The sequence below is a fragment of the Xiphophorus hellerii genome, chromosome 2 (assembly GCF_003331165.1).
Source record: "Xiphophorus hellerii strain 12219 chromosome 2, Xiphophorus_hellerii-4.1, whole genome shotgun sequence".
Taxonomy (NCBI): domain Eukaryota; kingdom Metazoa; phylum Chordata; class Actinopteri; order Cyprinodontiformes; family Poeciliidae; genus Xiphophorus; species Xiphophorus hellerii.
Genome location: NC_045673.1, coordinates 12,027,239 through 12,055,127, shown reverse-complemented (window position 1 = coordinate 12,055,127; position 27,889 = coordinate 12,027,239). Strand labels below are relative to the sequence as shown.

General features: G+C 36.6%; 1 protein-coding gene across 1 annotated transcript in view; it reads right to left on the bottom strand.

Annotated features, from left to right (window-relative positions):
• Positions 1 to 3,362: 3,362 nt before the first annotated feature.
• The window catches only part of sema3d (sema domain, immunoglobulin domain (Ig), short basic domain, secreted, (semaphorin) 3D), a 38,804-nt gene continuing 14,277 nt past the window's right edge, over positions 3,363 to 27,889 (bottom strand). The window contains exons 3-18 of the mRNA XM_032550126.1: positions 25,729 to 25,889; positions 23,761 to 23,823; positions 23,474 to 23,593; positions 23,281 to 23,374; positions 21,584 to 21,712; positions 18,740 to 18,876; positions 16,306 to 16,420; positions 16,021 to 16,090; positions 15,797 to 15,941; positions 14,982 to 15,204; positions 14,634 to 14,722; positions 14,362 to 14,403; positions 12,560 to 12,717; positions 10,116 to 10,180; positions 9,810 to 9,949; positions 3,363 to 4,428 (exon numbers count right to left, since the gene is read on the bottom strand). Of these exons, the coding sequence (XP_032406017.1) occupies positions 3,973 to 4,428; positions 9,810 to 9,949; positions 10,116 to 10,180; positions 12,560 to 12,717; positions 14,362 to 14,403; positions 14,634 to 14,722; positions 14,982 to 15,204; positions 15,797 to 15,941; positions 16,021 to 16,090; positions 16,306 to 16,420; positions 18,740 to 18,876; positions 21,584 to 21,712; positions 23,281 to 23,374; positions 23,474 to 23,593; positions 23,761 to 23,823; positions 25,729 to 25,889 (2,207 nt within the window). The 3' untranslated portion in view covers positions 3,363 to 3,972. The remainder of the gene's footprint in view (positions 4,429 to 9,809; positions 9,950 to 10,115; positions 10,181 to 12,559; positions 12,718 to 14,361; positions 14,404 to 14,633; positions 14,723 to 14,981; positions 15,205 to 15,796; positions 15,942 to 16,020; positions 16,091 to 16,305; positions 16,421 to 18,739; positions 18,877 to 21,583; positions 21,713 to 23,280; positions 23,375 to 23,473; positions 23,594 to 23,760; positions 23,824 to 25,728; positions 25,890 to 27,889) is intronic.

Sequence of the window (27,889 nt, the reverse complement as noted above, 5' to 3'; positions counted from 1 at the left end):
CTAAGGTTTGTTTGACTGACAAACCATGTTGGACGAAATAAGATATTTTTCAGACAGCAATTAAATTGAAGGTAATCCCCCAACATTAAACTGTCACAAAGTTTAAAATTAAACATGTATTTGGACATTAATGAACTCAAGACACTCAGAAGAACAAAAAACAATGTAAGTGTTTTCACATATGATAGAATATGAATGAATAGCCTGAATACAATGTATTAGAACCTTTATCTGAAATACATAGCAGATTTTTAATGTTTTTGTGACCTTAGACCCTGTTGGAGATGATAAGGTTCCTAACTAAAAGCCTTGAGTCCAATAATAGAGACCTATAGCTTAATACTCAAGAGAACTCTAGGTCAGGGAGGTATTTCCTGAATTTATATATCTTTTGAAAGCTGCTTTCCACATACAGTATATAACAGCTAATACATGGTGCATGTTATTCACTATATCCTGCCTGTTCTGCCACAGATCCTGCAGTGATGAGAGATTACTTATGTCCATAAATTAGGCAGAAGGGAGTGCAGGTAGTTATTACACTGAAGGAACAACTGTTTCTAGCTCATGCACACATACCTCATGTTCTAAAACCCCTCAGGCAGCCATTAATACTCCCCAGCCCAACAGACCTCTGCACACTTGGTTGCCTATGCATTGGCCCAGGAGTTGACTGTCAACGCCTGAACAGTCCACACCTGGACCGCTGCAGAAGACCCTTTAATAAAAACAGAGAAATAACTCTATCGTCTAACATCTCAATTCCGCTCATTTTCTTCCCCCTTTGGCTCAGATCTTGCTGTCATGGCTTTAGATGTCTTAATTTGGGCATTGAGAAGCCAACACTAAACAATAGTAGAAGATAAACACCTGAAATAATTCACACTAATGTAGTGAACCGGAACATATCAGATGAAAACATTCACTCGCAACACACACAGTTTTCACAAAGGCCCTTTAAAGTCTTTCTAGTCTTTGTGATTTAGCAACCATAGCCTCCCATGATGATTGGGTCTTGAATTTTGGACATATTAAGGTTAATAGGACCCTGAAGTTTTATACTCACACAGCCTTGCTTGAAGGCCTATCAGTACAAGTCCTTTGTATAAGAAGATGTGACCATCAAATGGTCACATCTTCAGGGCCATTCGAGGTCGGTGGCCCTAAAATGGTGGCCCACAGTTCACATCTGGCCCGCAAGTCGTCTATTTCTGAACTGCTGTCTGCAATTTGTGGCCAGTCCAGATCTTGATCCAGATATTGTTCTGTTCCGGATTTTCAAAATTAATAACCACTCTGTGACTTTGGTCTGGCTTGAATGTGCTAAAGAAGTGACAACAATCTGTTGATAGGACAGATTGTTACTGTCCAGGACCCATGTTACTGGGTCCTGGTTGAAGGCATCAGCAAAAATGGCTTTTTGAAAAAAAAAAGTTGGCAATCTGTTAAGTTTGGGTAAGCATGCCATGCTATTAGTTTGACAATAAAAGTAAGGTGGACAATGAAACCGGCAGTTTAAAGAGGAATGGGCCAATTAGTTTTTATTCTCCCTCTGACCAGGCACAAGACCAATATGGTTAAAAGGCTAGAGGGGCAGTATTATGTAAAATCAACATTTTTGAACTTTACATCATGTTCTACCTGGTGTGCTGGCTTGAATCTTTCACGCATGTTTGAGGAATCCTTTATTCCTCATGGTATTTTGAAGAGGCCTTTCCTCAACAACAATAAGAAATGGAGTGCTCACTCTGAGTAGTTTATTAGTACAAGAAGTCTTACATTTTAACTTTCTGAGTTCCTTGAATCCATTTAGCTTTGCACTTCTTTCCCCATTAGTTGACCTTTTACATTCATTTTTAAGACATTCTTTAAACTCCCACCTCACATTTGTTTTCAATTAATTTTTGCAGGAGTTTCTTGTTTGCTCTACCCTTTCCTTCGTACAAAGGGTCTAGAAAACCTCAAAACTTCGCTGACAGAACCTGTTTAATTCAAGTCAGTGGGAGAAAACCCAGACTGAAGGCAAATAACCCATGTTTCTGACAAAAAAGTCAGACTAAATTAAATTCTAGGTCCAAAAATAAGATTAAGATTCATGTTAAAATTGATAAGGATTTATATGCGAAGGTGAGTTGACCAATTGGATCAGTGGACACAAGTAAATCAATGTTTTTTAATGGTACTGTGCTTACTAGCCTTTGTGTTTGCCATTATTTAATAGCTCTTCCACAGGGATTCCCAAAGGACTCTCATTATTCCAATCACATCAAATTCACCACTTCCTTCTAGAAGTCATACTAAATCATTTCCTAATGACTTTTCTCCATTCAAATGTAAAGGTCATGTTAACCTCCGGGTTAACCACGCATGAACCATGGGATTTATTGAGCAAACCTTTCTGTACAGGATGAAAGTTACCAATGTTAAAAAAGTCCTAAAAAACAACTAAGCAGATCATGCATATAAATGTGTCTAGCATGCAGTTATTTTACTTAACAGTGGGATTAATTCTGCCCAATTTTTTAAACATATCGACCTAATTACTACAGCATTCTAAAGGTAGTACATATTTTCTGCCAATGTTTGAAATAAACAAAAATTCCTATTACATTAAGCAAGAAATGTGAACGGAACATATTCGACATGCTCTGAGCCTTTTTTACTGCTTGTTGTTGTGCTACTCTGATGTTCCTTTATAGTTTCTTTTTTGGAGAGGGGAAAGCAGTTTGCTCTCTGTAGCTGACTGATAAATAAACTATAAACAAGGAGGAAGTGCCTAAAATATTTATTATCTCTGTTACAGCAAGCATGACATTTTACTGTGAATAAACACAAAGTAGACTAGTGCAAAAATGTTCAGCTCTTACATCAACGATAATTAAACTTTCATTTAATCAATCACCCTGTTTAATTTAGATGTAATCTGCTGTCATTAGCAATGCATTGTATAGAAGAAAACATATTACTGTGTGGCGTATATAATGCACAAATGCGCTATCGGTTTGAATCTTATGTAATTATAAAATGTAAATCAGGTCAGGTGCTTTTGGTTATATAATACTTGCTGCTTAATTTATTTTTCAAGCTTTCTAAACTTTTTTCCCTAAAAACATTTTAGAGAAATGTACTGTTTGTCATGTTCCTGAAAATGCCCACTTCCTATTACCCACACTCACTTTTAACAACAGACCAGCTGGTCCTGAATCATTGTGGCATCTGCACAGCGCAGGGGGAATTGAGTTGCTAAATCAGGAGAGGCTCAGCTGAACTAACCCTAACCCATTTCTTTGTGTGCTGTAAGTGCAGCAACGATTGTGTTTGATTCCATATCTGCCTATAACGCAAAAATGAAATAAAACTGATCACGAATGTGAGGTAATTTTATTTAAATATCTTTTAGAAACAGTAGTAAATGAACAAAAATCTATCAAATCTACATCAAACAGAAGGGAGGAAATACAGCATAATATACCTTTTTAGAAATACAAAACGGTACTTGCAGAAAAAGAAGGATGCTACACTTACTGTACACGTTACATAAATATTTACACTCATTTAACATTTATGCAATGTCGTCAAATTCTCTTTAAGTATTTAGATTGTTTTTTTATTTTACCTTTAACACTTTTTATTAAGCCGTGTTGTGTTGACGGAATACAGCTGGAGAAAGAAATATGGCTTTAAAGCTTATAGATGATAAAGTTGCAAAAATGTCACTATAAACTAATTGGGTGTAGTTACCATGTGTATAATCGGTATTGTTTTCACTTTCCAAGGTATAAACACACAGATGAAAAAATTAAACAGTGTAAAGATTTAGAAACATTTGGATAATTTGTCAGATATCAAATTGTTCAGAACTTTGTCAGAACCTCGTTTGGGGCAGCAACTTTACATTTCTGTGTCCCATAAGTTTCACCCTTAACCCCTATTTCAATGTACAGTACAATGTCTTGTCCCTCTTCTTCACCTTCACACTGCCCTAATTACCCTCTCTTGGCTCTTTCTCTCTTTGTTTTCCTCTCTGTCCCTGTGGTGTCTCCTGTTTCTATTCTTCTTCATGTCCTGTATGTGTTTCCATTTGCCATGTCCTAAACTTTTCCCTCTCATCCTGGATGCCCTCTTATCCAGCCAAAGTGAATCACAGTACTCTTCCAAGGAGTGGAAGGGAGAGCTCATTACTCTCAAATAGTCCTTGTAATGTTGACGGGCCTCTGCACTATGGTGCAGCTCTACGACATCTTCACTGAGCTTGGGTTTTCTGTCAAGTTGTCCATGTGTGAGAAGATGCAGCGTGAGACGAAGGAGGGTGTGTGTGAAGTGTGTGTGTTCCTGAGCCACACAGAAGTATATGCCAACATCAGAGGCATGAAGGGAGCGAATTAGAAGTCCTCGGTCTGTGTGGACAACACGATCGTCCAGCCTGACCTGGAGGCAAAAAGAAACATGACAGAGACTCATCAGAGAGGCTGAGATGAAAAGATCACATCTGTTTTCAAATAAAGAAAACTCAAGAATCCTTCTGCTACTGTAAAAAAAAATACTGCACTCAATATGGTATTGAGTTTAAAAGTGTATGTAATCTAAAAACTATTTCTGTGATTTTGCTTTTGTGATACACTTATGAGTTTCCAAATACATTTATTATGGACAACAACAAACTGAAATCAAAATATTGCTTAAATAGACTTTGTCAGATAACAATAATGAATAACGGTAAAAGATCTCAAACTCAATGCAATATGTCCTGATTTGAAGAAATTCAAGAAAAAAAAAATCAAATCACTTATGACCCATCTCAGTATGAGAAGGGCCATAGAGGCTTTGGGACTGAAATGAACCACTGTGAACGCCATTATTGTCAAATGAAGAAAACATGGAAAAATGGGGAATTTTTCCAGAATTATGCCAAGCCCACCAAATTGGATCCAACATTGCATTGATGACTCATCCAAGAGGTCAGAATAGAAACCTGAACATCTACAGCAGGTCAGTCTTTAGGATTCTGCCATTCTTTACCCTCAAGATGATTAACCAAGTGGCATTGCTTCTGTCTCCACCTAAAGAAATGCAGCAGTTTTATCAGCTTTCAGAAGATGACCATGAAGGAGCATGAGAAACAGTGCGTGTGTGCACTGGGTTGCTGCTTGTGCATGTCTGATTTCTTTAAAAGTAAACATCATAGTCCTCCTGTGACTATTGGAAATTATAAATAACAAGAATTATATGAGTGTGAGATTTGTTTTTCCTTGTGAATGTTGGTGTCTACAGTTCACTGCAAAGGTATTCACACCCATTAAACATTTATAAAAATTTTCTGTTTCCGCTGAAGAAAGTGATTGACATTAACAAAGAAAACATTGAATGTCAAAGTTATATTTTTCCCCCCACTTACCAAATCTTTATGCACTGATTGGTGTTGGTGTGTGACATAAATCACAATAAAATACATACATATTTTCAGCCATTGAAGGGCTGTAAATATATATGACATGTGTTATATTACCTACTCCATCACATTGCTGTGTTCTAATACACTGCAGTGACTTGGCAAAACATGAGTTTTTCTGAACATGTAAAAGTCTTTCTCAATTTAAAACAATTCAATCAGTGTTTATGTGCTCATTTTGGGTCTTTTAAGCTTTTCCACAGTCCGAAATAAAGGCATCTGTGACTGAAAAACGGCGCCAGACATATAAACTCACCCAGATGGTCTGTCTTTATTTGCTTGCATGATATTTGTATCATGATGCAGTGATTTAGCCACTCCAAAAGAATGGAAATGCAGCACATCAAAATAACAATTCTGCATTGAAGGCACACCCAGATGCATATTTGTATTTTCTTTTAGTTACCATGACACCTTAAGTATCAAATTAAATTCACATGTTGTAAAAGAGGGCAAGCCTTGATTTAATGAACAGAGCATGCATTTTATCATCATCCATGCCTTTCTCACTAATTATTTCTTAATGGTAAAATATTTCACACTCTAGGAGATGAACATACACACGTGCAAGGATGTTGCGAGTATGACCGCTACATTCCTTCAGTTAATATCTTTAATAACCTTAGTGGTGGGATAGAAACAAGGGAGCACATGAGGAGCGTGAGCATTATATTGCAAGTGCAGACTGCAGCTGGCTGAGGATGTCTCCATCAAAACACAGCGGGAAAACACAGAGAGAAGCTGTCTAGACAACGTGAACGATACAAGAAAACCAAGTCTATAAACTGAGCAGCATAATGACAGAAAGTGTGAGGTGATTAGGGTGGGATAGAAATATAAGGCTTAAAATGGAAATTGGTCAGAATATAGCAAAAACAGAGAAGGAGAAAAATATTAAACTTAAATACTGTAGATAAAAATTTTATAAACACAACAAATTGCAGCTGCAACTGTTATGGTTACAGCCTCTGAATAGGACAGTCGGTGTGCCTGATAGTAATGATTCAGATGTTGGACTTTGAGGCCAACTGTCGAAAATCTGAGGTCTGCTTCTTATTTCAGTGTCTCTTTGACTAAAGTTTTAAAATAACTTCCAACAGTTTAACAATTACAAACAATTACATCCTTTCAAGAATGTAATTGTCTGTGACCTTCACTTTTTCTTTTCACCTAATTTTCCATTAGGTGCTTTGATGAAGTCCTTTGTGAACAGCCAGCTTGTTTAGCAGTAAACTTCCGTGGCTCACTTTGTAGATGAGCCACATGCTGTGTTATTGACATGGCTGCTACACACTGTCAAGTCAAGATTTTCTTCCTAACATTTTGTGAGGTATAGCTACAATATGTTCTGTTAAAAATACTTTCTTACTGGACTTAGGTCATTTTTAAAATTTCTAACATATGTGATTTGTTTCTGTTGAAATGTAATTGTTTAGTCAGATAAACATACATACATTCAATCCTGAAATGGTTGCTGTATGTCTAGTTTGAAGGTTTTAGTATTTTATTCTTAAAGTATTTATTGTTGCATTAAATATTTAATTTGCACATTATGATAAATAAAACACAAAAGAAACTTGGCTGTTGCAAAACTAACCAATTCTTTGAATTAATATTATGTATTTCATTTAATCTTTACTTCATTCTATAACTTGAAAGACCTTCAGAGGAAGACTTTGCATATACACCATTACTTTGATGTAACAGGTCAACTATCACTGCATTCCTAGACAAAAACATAGTAAATACCCCATTGTGTTAACTCCCCTAAAACACATGGCTGTGCATTGTGAGTGTTTTGTTATGGTTTCTGCTGTGGGGTTACAAAGATAAACACACAGACAGATAAACACACCAAAGACAAAAGAACAAGGTGTTTTCCTTAGTCAGAGGCTGTAAGGCATGAGTCCTTTGCACCTGTCTGGACTTAGACTCTCTCCTGAGACATAAAACAAAAAGCAGACAGCTGAGAGGGTAAATTAGAAAAAAGAGAATTGGAGTCAGAGATGAGGAGTGTGTAAGTTAGCCAGTGGGAGGGCCATTAACAATGGGAGAAACAAGACTTTAAATGTTTGGGCAGGGGAAAGAAGGGCTGAATAAGCATATCTTTGTTGCTTCAGTGAAGAAAATTATAGCTAATGAGACTATTTCTACACATTAAATCATCTTTTTCACATCATGTTTTTCTTTGCACCTCTGCTTGCCTTAAATTTTTATGACCAAGAGTTTTAGAACACAATTGGAAAACAGCTGTTGGATTCACATTTGAAGCCAAAGACAACTCAGATGTTGAAATACTTTGCATGCAAAGTAGTTTCTGACAATTTTAGGTTTCCCTTGTCTGCAATTCTTAAAATAGGCATTTCCATCATTGTACAACAGTTTTCTGTTTAGGTAAAAAATGTATATACATATCTTTTTGGATTTTCTAGTTAACAAATACCAAGTCTGTAATGCTTCCCTATCAGACTTAATGAAAACTTCTGAACATAAACTTTCATATATTCTACTTAAAAATAACAGATATTTTAAGTATGCCCTTTTTTCCCCTCTTTGAAGTTTTTAACATGTTCCACTTCAACTAGTTTCTACTAAAAATCTGTTATTTCGGTTCCTTAGAAAAGGTGCTACACTATTTTTTCTAAACAGTACATCTTTGTTGTTGATTTGAAAAACATGTTTTTACAGAGGGAAATATTTTATGTATGGTAGGTTTCAATTAATTTTCTTTTCTATTGTTCTGAGTTGTGCCTCATTGGTCTCAATCAAACTAATCCAAATGATTAGTTTCTTATCTGCCAGTAGGGTTGGGCATCTCAATCTATATATCGATATGGGTACCAAGGTAAGTAGTGGTATGAGGCAACACATTCTCACTCCCGACTTGTCATATATTGACGATTTGGGACTCAGCGTCACATGTTGACGCATCGGGTACCCCCTTCGCGTCAATAATTGGCGATTTGGGAAGGTTCACTCAGCATCACATCTTGACGCGTTGGTTACCCCCTTTTGCGTCAATAATTGACGAGAAGGGTTCTCTCATTGAATGCTGTACCGCTCCCTAAGCGTCCAAAACCGACGATCTGGTTAGGGTTAGGATAAGGGTTACGGTTAGGCTTAGGGCTCACCCCCTCGCGTCAATTATTGACGCGAAGGGGGTACCCGACGCGTCAACATGTGACGCTGAGGGAACCTGCAAAAGCGTCAATATATAATGAGTCGGGAATGAGAATGGGTTGTATGAGGTTAATACTTTTATTTGCAGCTTCTCTTCTATATATTGAGCAAGTTACTTGAATTTCCTCAAGTAGTTCATGTCAGCACATACGCAGGAATTAAAATGCGACATCTTACCAGGATGTCATACTTTTGTAATATTTGTGCTCAAACATTACAAAGGTATGTTTTCTTTTAAATTCAACCTGTTCAATTCCCCCATAAGCACATCTTCATTCTGACACTGTCTGCACAAACAGTACTACCTCTCTGTCTCTCTCAGCTTTCACAATATAATATGTGCCCAGAGTTGTCATTATAACATACTGATTAAAGTCATATAATCAGGGAGCAGGAAAAAAGTCTTACTGAAACTGAAAAAAAAGTATTCTATTTCTATTTGTGTAATTTTAAAGTTAAAATGTTTTTATTTGCCTAAAATATATTAATTACAACTATAAATAACTAACTGAAGTCAAGCCACCAAATTATTAATTGGTGATAATATTTCAGGAAAAAAGCATCGGTATCGGAATTGGTATCAGTGATAGTAGTTCAGTATTTACTTGGTATTGATCAGATACCTAGTAAATACAGCAACACATACCTATCTGCAAGATCCAGAACATTGACAAAATAAGTAGAGCCAGTAAAATGTTGATTAAAATTCACTTTCATAATACAATTTTGCACATTTCACTTCTACTTCATTATCCCTTTGGGTGCGTCTGGTTAAAGAAAGTCATTCCTTAACCCCCTCAAGGACAGCAAAGGTGCAAAAATTTATGGAAAGTCATAAACACCCATAAAGGTCAGCTACACAGGGAGCAATGAAAACTGTAGCCAAGTATTTAACACTCAGATTTCAGAGCCAGTGAGGCTGAAGTCAAATATGAAGTTTCTGAATACTTTAACATTATTTTGTAAGAAAATAACTGTCTTTGGCCCAATAACGTCCATGCTTTCTGACGTTTCTGACACCAGAAAAAGAAAAAGAACTGAGGTACATCCAAAAAAAGCAATAATGACTATCTTCAGAAATCTTAGAGAAAGAGAAGTTAGTTGGGAAGACATTAAACTGTTCATACCAGAGTGTTTGGCTGGTTTGTGCAAAAATGTGTGGATTATTATGAGCACTGACCTCTTCCCTGCGTTCAGCTCCCAATTTCTGCATGTACCACCGGATTTGGGCCTGTTGAGACTTTGGGGTGCATTCAAGGAAGGTGGAGTTGTTCTGAACTCCAAAAAGAACTCTCTCCTCCACATTACCCCCACCATGACCTGAAAGCATGAAACAAAAATAGGCAATTATTCAACTGTGAATCTTTTTAATATTCTACCTACATTGTAGGAAGTTCTTCACACAAGTGAATAATGTATATTGTGGGGAAACATTGTTAATATGATATATAGCATACAGGCTCCAGTTGGTATAAAGTCTACATACTGTCTTCTGTGTCCCAGCACTGAATGGCAGGATCTCCGTTTTTAATGTCCTGTCTTCTGGAACGTCTGAAAAGCAAAGACAAATACGATGAATGCACATCTAACTTCATTAAGCTTTATGCAGGCATGTACAAAAATTATTTGTGCCCTTCTTGTAGTTTATGGCTTGGTGTTATAGTAAATTTAAATCTCCTTCTTAGTAGATCTTACAATTTCACAAGTGTGAAAGTAGAAAAATGCAGTGATCATGTACACAAATGGACACATTTGTTGACAAAGGTAAATTGACAGATTTACTTATTGGCATCCCTTTTTGCTTATTTTACACAAATTATCTTTGCTTTACAAACAGTTCTAAGATGTCTTTGCTTCTCTGTGCACTGGTCATGCAGTCATTGAATGATAATCCAGAACAATCAAGCCTAGGACAGACCAGTTAGCCTAGCAGTCATGTTTTGGATTATAGTAGGAAGCAAGAGTACTTGGATAGAACCCACATGGTGAGAACATTGCAAATTCCATGCTGTAAAACCCCAGGCAAGGATGCCAAACCAAAATGCAAAATAAACACCAAATGCATCACATTCACAACTCAATTTGTTTCCTTTATTATTTATAAAAAGCTATGTAGCTGTATTTTCCTTTACTGAAGAAGTTGCATTTCATTTAATTGTATTCTGATTAGGCATGGTTGAATTATGTTACTCTGAATCTTTAAACCTAGGAAACCTAATTACCATTAACACTTAATCTGCCCAAGTCTTTTTGTTTTTTTTCAGTTTTGACTGCTGGTGCTGTTTCTTTAAATTACAACTGTTGACAGTAGGTTGCTTCTCTATGTCCTCCTGCTCTGTACTTGTAACAGTCAAGTGCCAGAGGAAAATAGGAAAAGTCCCCTCTTTTACAAGCTCAAAAGCCTGTGATTTGAGGGGGGAAAAATATAATGGATGATTCTTTGACAATATCAAAGTCAATTCGACAATGACTTCAATACTGTTATGAAGTAAAATGTATTTCATAAAGGCAGACTTCCAGCTTGACTGCATTTGTGGAGCAGAAAAGATGAGTAGAACCTCTGATGAAGATTATAATGGTGTACTATTCTGTACTGTTTAAATGCTGTAAAGCATTCTAACATAAACAGATTAAAATCCAAACATTACTTTGACTTAAGAATGTACTTTCAATGCCAACACAAAAGGAAAACACATCAAGTTTGTGATTTACAGGTGAAGTTAACAGAAAAAATGAGCCATAGAGCCCTTTAAATTGGATGACTGAAATATATTATGGAAAACTTTTTTTCCCATTGGAAATGCTTCTTCCCTCCTTAAATATCCCTACTGGAGATTAGGAGAATTTCAAAACAGCTGTCTTCCTACCAGGGCCATTTTATGGGGAACATTTTAACACTGATCATTTTTTAGAAGTAACTGCAGTGGAAACAGTGGCAGTTACAGAGCTGCCCCCAGAAAACTACTCTGAGTCCAGGATAAGGTTCCTGAAGTAGAAATTTATATATTACTTCTACCTTAAGTTCAATATGTTTAATTCTATTTATTTTTTCTGTCAAACAGCTTCACAGGAAATAATTCTGAAATTTTACACCAGACAAGAGTTTACTTGTCCTCTTTTGTGATGTTGCTCACTTGGGCTCCTTTAGTTTATATTGTTTCTTCCTCCACTTCCTCTTGGGACATCTGTAGCACATAATCACTTAAGATCTACTTTCAAAGATCACGGCAAACCAAGCAGGGCCTCCACTAATTCCAAAACAAAACAGCATCCCCACGGTCTAATAATAAGGCAGTGTGACCCATAAATGTTGGATCTTGTTTCTGTAGACTTTAGACACATGCATGAAAGGACAAATAACAAAAACATGGGAAAATAACATACACAGCTTGTTTAACAATAGTGACACTGAGAGGAGGTGTGGAATAAATTGTGGCAACAAAATGATTCTAACCATAGCATTTTTAGAGGACACATCAAAAAAAGTTTCTCTCTGCAAAACAATTCACTCATACCCAAAAAAATCTAATAAAAACATAAACCACAACATGTGATTTTCAGAAAATCCCAAGCTAAACAACAATTCTTTCAAGGACATAAACATGTACAAGAAAAAATTCATATGAAGTGGTCATTGGGTTTACATTACATGTTTACATTTTCATATTGCTTTTATTTTCATCAGCTTATACTTCAAACTCATCCATGTAAATCTTATACTATATAGCCAATAATTTGTAATATATAGATAGAAACAAATATTCACATATTTTCTTTGGTAATTAAGATATGTGTCCTTCCTTTTGGTTTGTATTTTTTTTTTTATATATAAACCTGTCTATAAATGGCTACATCATTTTGTACAGCATTTTGTAAAACCACAAAGATAAAAGAGCTGCACAGCTGCATCTCATTTCCCCTCTGTCCCACCTCTTAGATGCCGGGACATATCGGGAGCATGTGTGTCCATCCCATGCACAATAGGGGTCTCGTGCCAGGCAGCATTCAGCACAGGCCTGGCCATACAGGTGACATCTGCTGAGGGAAACTTGAGCGAGACCTTCCCTGGAACCCACGTATAGTTGTTGCTAAAATCAAACACAGCATTATTGTAGAATTTGTTTAATAAAAGGTTATATAAGGTTTCTGTACGATGTTAACATTCAGTCATTTTTGACATAAACGCAATGTTAATTTGGACCTTTTAATGATTTACTGTATTTCAACTACTGTCTTTCCACATTGAAATGACATTTTATATATGTGAAAAAAGCCTGAGTAGTGTTGACATTTACATCCTAAAATCCATTTTGCACCATTGAAGAATGATAAGGTATTTTTAAGAAGTTATGTGAATAATCAGTTTTTTCTGAAACACTTACAGTATAAGCTGAATGTGAATAACAGTACTTTGCACCATCCTGATGGTTGACGAACCTAAATAACCGAGTAAACACAATTCAATGTTTTTGTTCTTTAGCTGATGTGTATTTCATTCAGTAATTTAGCAGCAAACATGTTTTCTGAATTGAAAATGTTGATTAATTTATTGATTATTTTTGTTCGTCTTCATTTTTTTTCGGGCCTTTTGTAGTCATGACACTGGGTTAATCCCGTAAGCCTCTGATGTTTCCATAACTGCATTTGCTTTCACTGGCAGTTCATTATATTTGAAAATGTAAAGTTTATTGAGATACTTGATGAGTCAGTTCCTTAAGACCTGAAATTATCAGTGTTTGGGGGAATTTTTCTCCCATATTAGAGGACTTTGCAAAAACAGGAGAGCTGCCCTGAGAATTATGACAATTTTTGAAATGTGATTTAGTGTCAGAAGCTTAAAAGTGTAATAACTGTTTTATTCTTTAATCATGCATATTAGATATCTGTGAACACTAATTTGGTTTATACTTGATATATACTTCAACTCAATATTCTAATATTTCTGAAATTTAAGTTGTCATGGAACTGTTTTCTTGGAAAAGACAACAAGGTTATTAGTGTTTTGTCTTTAATATTTTATATTTAGAGGTTTTTATGTATGGGGTGATGGTCATAGGTATGAAACTCCAGTGGTTAAATATTTCCACCAGAATTATGCCAGACAGTTATTGGTGACTGTAAAAACTGTGGCCAAGATGAAATTTACTATTGATGTACAAGAAAGCACTTTTTTCCTCTGTCATGTAACAAGTTATTTCTGTCAAAAGCTGTGGTGATTACAAAGAAAAATGGAGTCACTAAAGTAACTTTTTTAACTAAGCACAAATACAAAACAAAGCACTTTGTATCCAATATTAGGTTGTTCGTTAGTTATCAATTGTATGTTACAATATCTTATTAGCTTCAAAATGTCAACAAATGCAACTGGAAGGATATAGCATGACATGTCTGGAAACAATAACAAGGCAGGCACATACTGGCACACACAGGTCAAAAAGTGTTCAGGATTAATAGCAGTTGTGATTGGGGCAGAAGTGTCTACTGACATCTCTGACCCCAATGTAATTAGATGGACGAGTGAAAGAGCTGCAGGAGAAGGAGAACAGTCTAACACAGTGTCAACCTGAATGCATGTGTAAACAAAGAGCAAATAAAAATGCTCGTCTTGTGACACATTAGGCATGCGTCATGAGGCATACGGAATGCGTGAGGTGTGAATTATCGACAGGGCGAACAGAAATGTTATGCAGACACACTGATGTAATGCTGTGAGAGCAACATGGGTAATGTACCTTTTTAGAAGAAATCTCCAATGTTAAGATGGGAGATGAAACCTGTAGAAACAAGATAAGAAAACACCTCAAAAACATTGCTGCATTGGTTTAAGGAAAAATAATCGGTGATGTTGTTGAATATACAAAAGGCATGACAATTAGAAAGGCAGGGCAACCACGTTGTGGTTTTATGAGACAGCTGTTCCATTAACAACCTCAAAATTACTAGAATACGTCTGAAAGCAAATCTTTTTATATTTGTGTGTCTAAGATTAAGCTGTATATATAACCTGGAAGATCTGGAGCTCCTCAAGAATGACTTCCTCTGTTGACCAGTTTTCTTGAGTGATGCTCACCACCTTCAGAACAGAACCAGCATCTGCAGCAGAGGCAGAAATAAAGGGTTGAAATCAATTGTAACACCTTGATTTCAAAGGTTTTATTTCTTATGTAAGCCATGCATATTGTGTGTAGTTGATTTTATATTCAGTAAGGATGAGTCTTTGTCTAGACACACAAAGAGAACACAAAGAGAGTCTTAAACAGCTAAAAATGTTAGTTGTTGATGCACATGAGCATTTGCTGAGTCCATGTGATCCACTGCCCTCTGGTGTTAAAAAACCCCAAAAAACTCTCACCTGTTCCCAGGAACATGACCTCATATTGCCCATCATCTGCCATAACCCTGTCCACCACAATGTGAGTAAGGGAGTAATCCACTCGGACACGTGTGAAGACCGGTCGACCAGCCAGAGGGTAAACTGAGTGGTGCATCAGTGGGTGGAATCGAATAAAACTGATCACCTCATCTGGAAAATCTTTGGTGGTCTTGATTTTTGGATCATACGTCTTACTGGGGCACTAAAAAAACAATAATAATAAAGATAATAATTATTATTAAAGATATTTTGTTGGATAGATTTTAAACTATTAAGAACACCCTTTCTTCACATTTCCTTATGTATGTCTCCATCTAGTGATAAAAACGACAACTGCATGACACAATCTAATGTGGAACATCTGTGCATTCTTTATCCCCAATTCCCCTCCCCTGCTTTATTGTTTGCCATAGCTCACACTGAGCCCTCACTCAATTGTGCACCTGAGGTTTACAAAGCACCAAATCCCCCAAGCATCCTGTTCACTGCCTTGATTAGAATTCTTAAACAAATTAAATGAGAACCTGATTAACATGTCATATAACTCATGAAAGCCAAGGTTAGGTCATTTGTAATGACGCTGAGTAAGCAGATGTTATATCCTGCATCCCCTGCAGCTTCTTCAGTATTTCACGCTTTAATCCTCAACATTTAAATTAGGTAATGTTTATGATTTTGTAATTTAAAAGAAAGCTATGGGGTGTTTTTTTCCCCCAACTTGTCCAAATAACATCGATAGCCAGGAAAGAACCAATTTTTCTTTCTGTAATTATTTATGTGTTGGAAAAACATACCGTTCCAGGACGGGGATATGGTATCCTCCCCTCATATTCCACCCATCTGTGGTCGGGCCCCTCTTTGTGGGCGTATGGTCCATTGAACGCCGCCCTTATGTCTGCCATGCTATATACACATACTGCTGAGCCCCGGAAAATGGAACTTAAAGAAATGGTCAAATACAGAACAATGTAAGCCAAGGGTGAAAGAAGACGTTTGTGAACATGATAACGTGACTTACCTGGAAGTAGAGAAGACTGCATACACTATGGGGTTTTTTTCATCTCTGGTAGGGAGCAGAAAAATGTCCTCTTCAAAAAAAAAAAAAAACAGTAGAGAAACGCAAAGGTTATTTTAAATGACACCACTCTACAGCTTTCACCAGGAATCTATTATTGGCTACTTCTACCACTGTGCATATGCTAATTCAATTATTCATTAAATAAACTGCTCACAGAAAAACACTGTTAGAAGATAAAAGTCATTTCATAGTCCTGACTCACTTTTAAATCACATAGTCACTTACGGAGCTCATCAAAGTGTGTGTCCACGCCATCTGGTCCTGGAATTGAACACACAAGCCTGGCTTTGAGGAAGGTGGTCCACTTATTGGTTAGACTCCTAAGCCCACCGACATCATTCTGAAACACAACAGCAAGTAGTCACAAAACCATGGTCTGATGTTCTATTTTGCCATGAGGGAACTTTGATTACACTCACTATTTGTTTGAACAACATGCCTAAACATGTGTAAAGGCAACAAAAATGTCATAATCTCATAAACAGCATTAATAATCTAATAACTTACAAAGTCCTAATTTTATAATTTAATTTATTGTTTTACATTTGGATATAATGATATGAAGTGCTCATGGTTCTTTAAATGGTTATAGTGCATTGCCCTAAATATTTAAGAATTAAAATATGTAATAATAATAATAATAATAATAATAATAATATATCATTATATTATTATTATTATTATTATTATTATTATTATTATTATTATTATTATTATTATTATTATTTAATATGTTGTACAGTCCCAAATATGTATTTCTTTATTTAACTAATTGCTTTATGGTTACTGTGTAGCAGTGCATCGTAACATAAAATAAATACATTATTTTAACGTCTGATTTGTTAACCTGCACAGCAAATCAATCACAGTACAATCTCACAATCAAAGTTTTAGCCCCACCTGTTGACTGCAGTGGGTAATGCTGGCACCAAAATAAATTCATTCTGAGCTGTAGAACAGGACTGTCAAATAAATTAAAAAATGTTGGGATGAAGTTGACATCCTCTGCAGATGTTAGGCTCTAATTAATTTCATGGTGCAGAATGAAGAAGGAAGAATAAAATTGTTCATGGAAGTATTATGACTTTTACACATAGTGGATAAACATTTTATGAGACAAATTAAGTTATTTATTCATATATAACATACACTGACATATTTATTTACTCATTTATTCCATTTCTAAGACCTATTAACTACCTCTTACTCAATGGTGCCCATGTCCAACATAGCTGGATCAAATGGCCGATTTCCTTCACTAACATGTCATGCAGCTCCGCAGAGGCCTGATAGGCTAGAAATTAATTCAGGTGTGTTGGAGAAGGTTTTAATCTAAAGGCTATAGGCACAGTCAACACTAGTATAATAGCTTTCTAAGGACTGGACCTTGTTACCTCTGATATTGATTTGTAGCAATTTATTTATTCATTATACTGTGGCACTTTGGGCTTTCCTAGAACTGCAGTATAGTTAGCACTAATGAGATCCTTTATATACTTGTCGTATTTAAGAAGACACTAAGAGAAAAAAATAGAAGTGGAGCTGGTTTGAAGGGAGTGCTGAAATGAAAGCATTTTCTACAAAACAACTCATGTTTCATCTTTGCATATGAATTACTTTCCTCAAATTGCAATGTTTGACCGAGCTTTGCTTGGAGTCCTTAAGTGGGGCATGGAAAGGTAAATGAATGAGTTATACAAGACGGATAGGATTTGGTACATTCAAAAACAAGAATGCTGGTAAGTGTCCCCTTTCAAAAAATGCATACACTTACGAAAGATGTTTCACATGGTGACTGTCATCAAAGTGAATTAAACTTAAGGGCTCTTAAGTATGTCCTTTCACATAGGAGAAAATAGTCATCCACCAATAAGGAATGTAAAGGTAAGAAAAAAGAAGTACTCCAGGGTAAGAGATGGTAGGGAAAAAAGGAATTAAATAAGGTCATAATTCAAAAGAATCTCCTTTCTCCCTGCCTTACAGATGTCTGCCAAGATATAAACATGCTGAAAACTGTTCCTTCGAGTTTTAGCAATAAATCTTTGAAAGCTAATTACAAACCACCTGAATTCCATTTGTGGTGACAAATGGTACTTCGAGTGCTTTACTAAGGTCCCCAATTGTAAATATGCCTTGTGCCATTCTAAGCTTACAGTTGCTTTGCTGTGAGGTTAAACCTTTAGTTGACTGTTAACATTATCATCAAAGATAACATCTTACAATTTTCTTTGCATAGCTAACTTATATTGTCCATTTTAACTAATAATCTGATTGGTTTATTGCATTAGTCATTAAATGGCAAATGCAATAACACAGGTCCCACCTGTGCAAATAAGAGATTTTTAATGCACAAACATCTGTCTAAAAAGAGCCATTTAGCAAGAAAGCAAATCTGAAAAGTGGATACTTCCAAAATCTTTGAAAACCATAAATAATTTTATGTCCGTTTTAAAAATATGTGTCATCTTTTGATGGTCTATCGAAAAAAATGATAGACCAACATCTATCAATAATGTGTTACAAATTTGTAACACGCAAATGTGTGTTACAACCACAAGAAGACAAAAAAAACTTAAAAGGATATATATACTTTTGCATGGCTCTGTGCTGCTTCTTCTGAAACTCCCACTGTCCACACTTTCCTCAAGTAATATCTCACCTTGCACACACGAGCCACTCGGGAGAGAATGCTCTTGTCGTTGCCCTCCCACGACACCTCACGGAAGAAAAAGTATATCTTGTCATCATCAGGATTGTAAGTGTCAGCGATGGGATGAGCAGAAATAAACCTGGCCTCTGCAGACACAGAGGAAAGGAAAGGAGGAAGAGAGAACATTAGAGTCTGGTAATGGTTTCTCCATTAAATCTAATGTCATGTGGCTTTTAAAACTACAGTACACCTCATGGTAACAGTTAATTCCTGCTTCCCTTGACTTAACATAAGCCTCGCGGAGCTCTATATCAACCATTAAAACACCTAGATTTTTGGTGCATAAAGAAATAAAATAATAGAAAGAAGATTTGGATTTTTTGAAGAACATTTCAGTTAGTATCATTTAAATACATGCCTGTTTAGCAATGTCTGAGAAGGTGAAGTAGGTGAAACTGAATTTCAATAACAGCATATCCTCAGTTTCCTGGCTCCTTTTTTCTTTACCATTACATAAGATCCTGACCATTCTCTATGAGCTCTAGCATCTCAGCTTCTATAAATATGCATTAGGAGTGGGAACTGAGGGCAATTAGAGTTGATCCAATTGGCCAATTATGCCAGCTACAGAGCTTGAAAGCAATTCAACTGAAATATTATATCCAACCAAATACTGTTTCCAAGCCGTTCTTTGCAATTGGAATTGCATTTATCATTTTTTGTAGTCTAATAAATGTCTTGTCTGTATAATAAAAGCACATTTACTGGTTTGGTCAAATATTGTTCTTTTAGTTTTGTTCAAAGGACAAATTTAATACCTAAGACATAGTTAAAAATAATTAAAAGAAACCTGTAAAATGTGAGTGTCCATCAACAAAATTAAAAATAAATGGCTAGGTGTCCCTGGAAAGAGAGATTTTATTAAAGAACATACCAACAACATGCTTTAACTCAGAAATGAGAATCCAGGTTATTGGAACAAATTATCTTGTCAACATTATAATAGCTATAATGCAATATGTAATATTATAAAGAGTACAGTTCTGATCACTTGATAAAAAGTAATTAAAATTAGACTTAGATAGTCTCAATATTCATGTATCTCTTCCTTCTACAAGCTTTTATACCTCTGTCACAGTTTCTGACCTCATGTACTCCTAACCAATGACAATGCAAAACTATTTCTTGGCACACAACACTATTTTTCTCACTGGTGTCATTAAGGCACAGCATTCTTAAAAACATCAACACACTTATTCTGTTATATTTCAAAACATTTTTGTGACACCAAGTTTCAGGCTACCATTTGTACTTGCAGGTAAACAATGTTTTTATTCTGAAAAAAGTATGATCTCAAACCTCTCAAAAAGGTAATCAATCCTCTCATGGTCTTTAAAAAACAGAGTCATTTGCAGATTTTTTACCCTGTGTGCAGTCCGGCACCTTTACAAGGTTTTTTTAAGTTTGTGTGGTTTTGGGAAATGACGGACTGACTGGACAACCCCCTGCTTCCCTGCCGTCCAACCGTGACATCTGTTGTGCTCCTCCTGAGCGTCTCTCTAAGATAGCAGGAAAATTTCTACAAATGAGTGTATGTGATACAATTCACCTGTGCAGATTTGGTTATTAAAAGTTTTGCCAATACCGTTGTTGTGTATACATCCTATGGACAAAGGCTGGAAAGAATATTGGAAAGTAATTTCAAAGCATACGATATCAGTATTGCAAAGAACTACTTGCAATATCTGGTGGTTCATCATAAATAGAAATTTATTTACTCTATTCATTGTGTCCTAATAATACTTTTGGCTAAAGAGAGAGGTCCTCAATTGCAGACACCCAATTTCGATAAATGTGAATGTAGTGCAAAAAACTAAGTGGCGTGGCTATCACAATGACTGAAGGGAAATAGAGGGCTAAAGAAAATGGAGTTTGTGTTGTTCTTTTGTTGTTTTTACCTAAAGTATGTTTATGTATTTAACTAATGATTTCTGTATTTCATGTTTTAATCATATCATAAAGTAAAGTCCTAAACACTGATCAGCTTGAACAAAAGTAATGAACACTGTGCTAGGTGCAATAAATGGAAACAGCATGTTTCCATCTCTATCCATATTTAGAGGAGGGACAGGACAAAAAGTTTCAACGTTTCAGTGACAGTACATCAACATTAGCTCAACGTCTTTAAGCCAAGCCAAACACCAGAGGGTGATTCCCCAACTAGAACAGCTTAATAAACTGCTTCTAACATGCTGGACAGGAGGTCATTTTAGTCATGCAGCTCTGGGAAGATGTTGCACAGGCGCACAGGAAGAGAGACGCTCAACAAGATGGGGTGCTGTCTGTCTACCCCACCACCAGCACAAGCTGTTTACACACACCAAGAGACACTGAAGCCGAGACAGACAAAATTAGTCCAAACATCCCTGACCATGTGGTTGTGAAATGTTGAGACCATGTGCAAAGATTTAGATTCTGGAGACAACTGTTGATACACGACAGTCTGTCAGTGGTTGTAAAACACTTAAAGCTGAAGACGCACATGCAGAGAGGTCTCCCTGCTCAGTGACTGTGCATGCTTTTATGTGTGTGTGCATTTGACTCATACTCGGAACTTTGTGGCACACTGTAAATTCCCCTGTAGGTGTGGCCCCTGTTCAGTTGTGGCATTCATATAAAAGTTTCAGTGAAATGAATAAGTAGACTGTTTCCTTTTCTGTGGAATTCCAATAATCATCCTGAGGGTACAGGCGGCTCTTTGTGTCTGCGGTGAGGCCGAAAGTATTATAGAAAGCAAATAAGTTTTGAGTGCACTCTGCATGTTAATGTGGAGATGTGCAAGAGTGTACATACCGTTGATCCAGTAGTCTTCAGAGATGTCTGTGCGTATGTAGTGCTGGTCAGGCGGAGGACCTAAGGAGCGTGTGAATGTAGTGTCTTTTCCCAGAAAGTCTGATGATGTGCCCACATACAGGTACTGATCTGGAGAGATATTTGATTTTTTGATTTATTTTTATTTACAAAAAATCCTACCCCTACAACTGTTTCACATTGCGTCTTTACAACCACCAATTTCAATGTATTTTGTTATATTTTATGGGGAAAAAAAAAACAAAGTACAGAGTACTTCATTGTGAAGTGGAATGAAGAGATAAATAGTTTCCATTTTTTAAATAAAAATGTGTACTATTTGAATTGCTCAGTCGCCCCTAAATAAAACTCATTGCAACTAACTGCCTTCAGAAGCAACCTACTTTGTAAATAACATCTACCTGTGAGCAATGTAATCTCTGCAAATATGCAGCTCTTCTGTAAAGGCCTCAGACAATCACTAAAGATACACACCACACAGGAATATTATTGTGGATGTGTTTACAGCAATGCTAAATTATAAAACAACATCCCAAGAGTTGAACTTCTCAAAGAGCGCTGTCCAGTCTATCATCCAAAGATGGAGAGAGTATGGCACAACCACGAAACTACCAAGACAAGGCTGATAGTAGAATCTAATCTGACAGGTCAGGCAAAGAGAGCATTAATATGAGATGCAACTCAGTCATTGTTGAAACAATACCTAAAAAAAGTCTTAAATTAAGCTTGCTCCCATGTAGCAGATATTCTAAATGTATGGAAGAAGGTACTCTGGCAGGATGAGTCAAAATTGAAAATTTTGCCCAACATATAAAGTGCTATATGTTGTAGCTGTATGTGTTGCAAAAAACTCTGTAGCTCTGTAGATCACTGTGAACACACCATACCCACAGTGAAACATACAATGCTGGCAGTGTCATGGAAACAGGATTTTTTTTCCTCAGAAAGAACAGGGAAACTGGTCAGAGAGAATGGATGGAGCTAAGCAAAGGCTCCATATCCTTGAAGAAAACCTGCTGGAGGCCAAAAGTGACATGAGACTGTTACCAGCACAACAACAGTAAACACACGGTCAGAGCTACGATGCAATGGCTTAGAAAAAAGAATGCTCATGCCTTACAATCTAGTCAAAATCCAGACCCAAACCAAATGAAGAATATCTAGCAGGACACTTTATTCAATCTTATTGACTTATTTTGTAAATAAAAGTGGGCAAACATGTTTGTCTCTGGATGTGCAAAAACTGGAATAGGCAAACCCCAAAGTATGTAGTGCTTTCCTTCAATTTCCCAATTGTGCACTTATTTGTCATAAAATGCCAATAAAATAAATTAAGTTTTAGACTGTAAAATGACAAAAACTTGAGTATTCAATAAAAGCTGTTCTCTTTTGTCAGGTGTCTAGCTTATGTAAACCCAAAAATGCAAAGCAGAAAGGTTTCTGTTAGCATATGCAACAAATGGCAGAAAGGCTGCCAAACATTTGTTGTTTATGACTGTCAGCAAAATTACTTTCTTGTTCTCTGAGAAACGTCAACTTGTTTATTTCTAACACAGAAGCTTTGTAAGAAGACAGTTTAGAAAACAAACATAGGAATGCAAATTTTTGTATGAAAGTATTTGGCTCTGCAGAAATAAAAATGACTCATTGTATAAGTTTGCAAAACGGATGTTATTTACCTGAAAGGACTGAAGCAAACTGCTGCAAAGGATCAAAAGGACACTTCAGCCTGCCAGAATCTACTGTATTAGGCAACAGTTGGAAAACACCATCCTGTGGTTTAAAGGAGAGTAATATTCCAAAACTATTTAACACTACCCATGAAATACAGCCTAGGAATTTTCATTTGATATTCACTCATCTATACTTTACCTCTCTCTGCCCAGAAATGTCAATGAAAGCACAGGTGGGGTGGAAGGCTCCTGTCCCACAGGCATAGACATGTGTCCGGTTGTAATTGTGGAGGACTCTTACAAAGTTAGCACATTCCAACTAGAACAAGCAGGGACAGAAAAAACAGAGGAAAGATGAGGTACAGTAGGACATTAAATATAATGAATAGCATGTAAAATTTACAATACAGCTTGTGGACAGACTAAGGAATGAAGATTCTATTGAAAGAGGTTTTTTTTTGTTTTTTTTTTAATGAAAATACTCACATTTGTACTTTTCCCAGCAAGTTTGCATGTTTCAACTCTGTCTCGCAGAGCAGGCCAGTGGATCTAATGACAGATAAATATACGAGTGTTTTTCCGGCTCAACGTTGTTGTCAAAATATAAAACTTAAGCCCCATAATAAACATGTTTCAATGTTGTCATTCGCATTGTAATCTGCATATCTTAGCCACATAAAGTAAGCACATCATAATGAATCTGCAATGACATCAATAATCTTGTATAGTCTACAAACACAGTGCCCATATTTTACAGGGAGAATGCAGATTCTCCCTTTTGTAGTATATCTATATTGGCTACTTAACAAACAAAATATAGGATTTTATAGACCTTGTTAAAATGCAGAACTGAGAAAAGTCTTGACCCCTTAACCTAATGTCAGCTTTAGTGCAACCAAAGAGCCTTTTGAAGCCCTTTTAGAGGCTTTTTAAGGCTTAAAACAAGAGCAGACTGAACTCTGAGACCAGACAGGTTAAAGCCAAACATATGTTTCTTTTTTGCTTACAGACCAAAGCCAACATGAAAGACAGTAGAGAGAACAAGCAAAGGTCAAAGCCAGAATCTACTTAAAGATTTTGCCATTTTCTGAATTACCTTTAAGAAGTTGTGTTCTTGCTAAGTCTTGCACTATTCCTACTTCCATTGCTTCAATAATCAAACTAAAAAAGGTCTGACCTATATCAACGTTTTAAGTTCTGGTAAGAGAGCCCTTCTCCAATAGTCTTTCAATGTCCCCCACCTTGTTCATACATGTGTTATAACTGGCTTGTCTGCTTAGTTTGTTACCTTCTGTAACCCTGCCAAGGAGAGCTATTGTCAATACTGTTCATAGAAAAGGAATTCATAGAGAAACTACAGTGTTACAATACAATTGGTGCATGTGTGAAGGCACCACATGCCTTCACACATGTGGTGAAGGCATGTAGTGTATACAGACTATAGACTATTTTCCCACCTGGTTTTGTCACTGCTTCTACACAAGCATAAAAATTGTAGTAAAACTTTTCCAGCACACCAAAGAGCAACAATAAGGCAGAAACGCCTGGAATAAGCATTAATATTTATGCTTCTTTTCTGTTCATCCTATTTCAGTTGCATCTCCTCTCAGAAACACTATGTATGCAGGTAGGAATCACATCCATAGTCTGGGTTAATCACACAAGTCTCAAAGATTAAAACTTTTGGTTCATATCTTCTTCAGTATCACCATCGATGGCCCAAGAGGCAACCAGAAAGGCAACACTTTGAAAGCATGACTATCAGATAGAACAACTTGATAAAGATCAAATAAACAGTCCTTTCTCTGATGGATCAACCTCAGCTGCATAAACACACACTCACATCCACAATCTCTAACATATGGCACCCATCTGAATGCATGTGTTTGTGTAAACGCATAATGGCGAGTGTGCGTACACGGCAAATGTTTATGTATGCATTTGTTGGAGAGTGTGCACGCATGTGCCCTCGAACATGGCGACCCTGACCTCAGCAGACAGACAGATGCAGACTGCTGCTGACTGAAAGGTGAGCGCTTCTCTAAAACAAAACATGCCTGAGTGCCTTTCAGCCAAATTAGAATGGAAAAAAAGTGCCTTACGTCAGCCCACTTAATGGTAGGAGAGGTTTAAGTGTCATGGGATGAAACTAAATGACTGAATGTTCCATTTTCCTACTCACAGCAAATAACTGAGGTCAGGGAGTTTAAAGTGTCTCCAAGCATAGATCTAAACTGAATAGTTCAGATAACATGAATGGAGAAATCATGCTTTAATTTATTTTCTACAATTACTGCTCCATCAAACAGTGGTTGAAGAGCCTGCAAATACTTTGAAGTCTTCCTAAGCAATGTCTTGGATAAAGGAAATGAGCATCTGTTTATTTGTAGTTCAGATTTCAGTCATTCTGTCACCTTCTACGTATTGTATATTTCTCCTCTGTATAGCTGTTACCTTCCTTGGGGTTTTGCTCAGATTGTCTGGGTCAAGCAAGTAGATGTGATCCCTAGCTCCGAGCAAAAGACTGCCTCTCTCCTCATCCAACAGCAGAGAGTGGGAGTGCAGGACATCAGCAGGGCCCGCAAACAGATAGATACTTCCAGCCTGAAGCAATTCTGATCCAAGACAAGCAAGAGACAAGCAGGGAGATTAAAATTCTTTGCAAACACATAGCTTACAAGTAAAAAACGCACCATCTTGGATAAAATTACAGTGCACATTTCAGTGGAGGAACATTGTTAAGCTTATTGTTTGCAGACCAGTACAAGGTTGCCTGATCAGGAGAAAAACACAATGTGTCGAATTCATCTTGGATTTACTTAATCCACCATGGCTCAACACTCCAGCTACACTTGGTGATAAAGAACTGACGTATTGACAGTGGTGATAAGTGCACATGTCTCTACCACTACCTTCTTGTCCATTTTCGTACAATATCCTTTCAGGACAAAGCACCTAACAGTTTAAATCCAAGTTTTTAAAAGCAGATATTTCAGGTGATTGTGTATTTTACTGAACTTTGCTTTAATTGTCCACAAAGCGTCATTTTCAGATGGCTGGGCATCATAAACATGAGCTGTGGCTGCAGAGTTGATAAGGGAATGATGAACATATGTTGCTCAGCCATTACATCATGCAAGGCTTTAATATTAACACATTATATTATTTCTTCATGAAGCCATCTATTTTGGAAAGTGTTCTCTTCTCAAAATATTTCAATAAATAACTTGTTTTGCTTTCGCCAGAATCATCAAACGGTCTTTCGCATTCCTTCTGAGGTTGGTATTTTCGAAATTTTTCACCCAAGTTTAAACTAAATGTCATGAATTAACCTTTCAAAAGTTGTCAGAGCCATCATCTTGGCTTGCCAGTTTGTTTTGAAGTCCTAATAATCTTATTACATGTAAAGTAATAAAAGATCTCTAAAGCAGATATTTTATTAATATGCATCTAAACATGTATCTTAATATTATGGCATTCAGAAACTAGAAATAATTTTGGAAATATCAACTGACTTAAAACAGCAAATATTTAGCATGATTTAATGTTCAATAGTGACAGCTTATTTACTATCTCGCTTCAACTGAATTTTGCTTTCACAGTTCATCTTGGGTTCCCAATGTCTATAGCCCATTTGACAGAGGGATTTCTGGGAGGTGAACAGAGCTACATGTTGGTCTCGGCACTGAGTCTTTGATCTTCCTGATCTGAGGAAATCTTTTCCATCACCAAGCTCTTTTCAGTGCAGCAGTAGAGCAACATGCCTTGAGTAAACACTTCAGAGCAGGGGCGTCCTGTGGGAGTCACTCTGAAAAGATTGACATTGTGATTACACTCTTGGTGTGAAGGATTGGAGAGGTTAGCAACCTTCAATATTTGAACTTCTGGGAACCCTCCACACCAAGTTGCCTTATGCCTTCCTCATATACAGACTCACAGGGACAAAACCCCCCACATAGTCATATCTCTCTCTCCTACACACCTCATGCCCCATGTAGTCTAAACCTCAAAGAGAGATTAGACTCTCTAGCCTCTGGTTAGCAGTAATCTCTTCTGTAAACACACAGCACCATAAGTCTATTGAAACAGTGTGCGGCAGTTGCTCATCAGTGTTGTCCTCCACACCTAGCCTTCAGCAACCCGATGAACTTTTGTTGGGCTCCCCAACTGGCATTTAGGGAAGCTGTGATATAGATATGTTTAATAAGTTGAATGGCCAAAGGTCAAAGACTAATATGGAGAACTATGCAGGTTACCATTACTGTGATTGTTCCATTTATTTCAACTGATTCTTTAAAACTCATATAGATAAATATAATTAACAGCAATTAACACAACCCTCCCACTGCAGTCACAATGACAATGATTGCAATGAAGATGCTGGCATATGTTTGGCTCGCTTTTGGCAATAATCAGTGGTGGAAAGTAACAAAGTACAAGTACTTTGTTACTGTACTTAAGTACAATTTTTGTGTATCTGTACTTTACTTAAGTAGATTTAATAATGGATACTTTCGACTTTTATTCCACTACATTTTACAGTAAGTATCTGTACTTTCTATTTCACTATATTTCTACAAAACCGTCGCGTTACTCATTACATCCAAGTCGCATT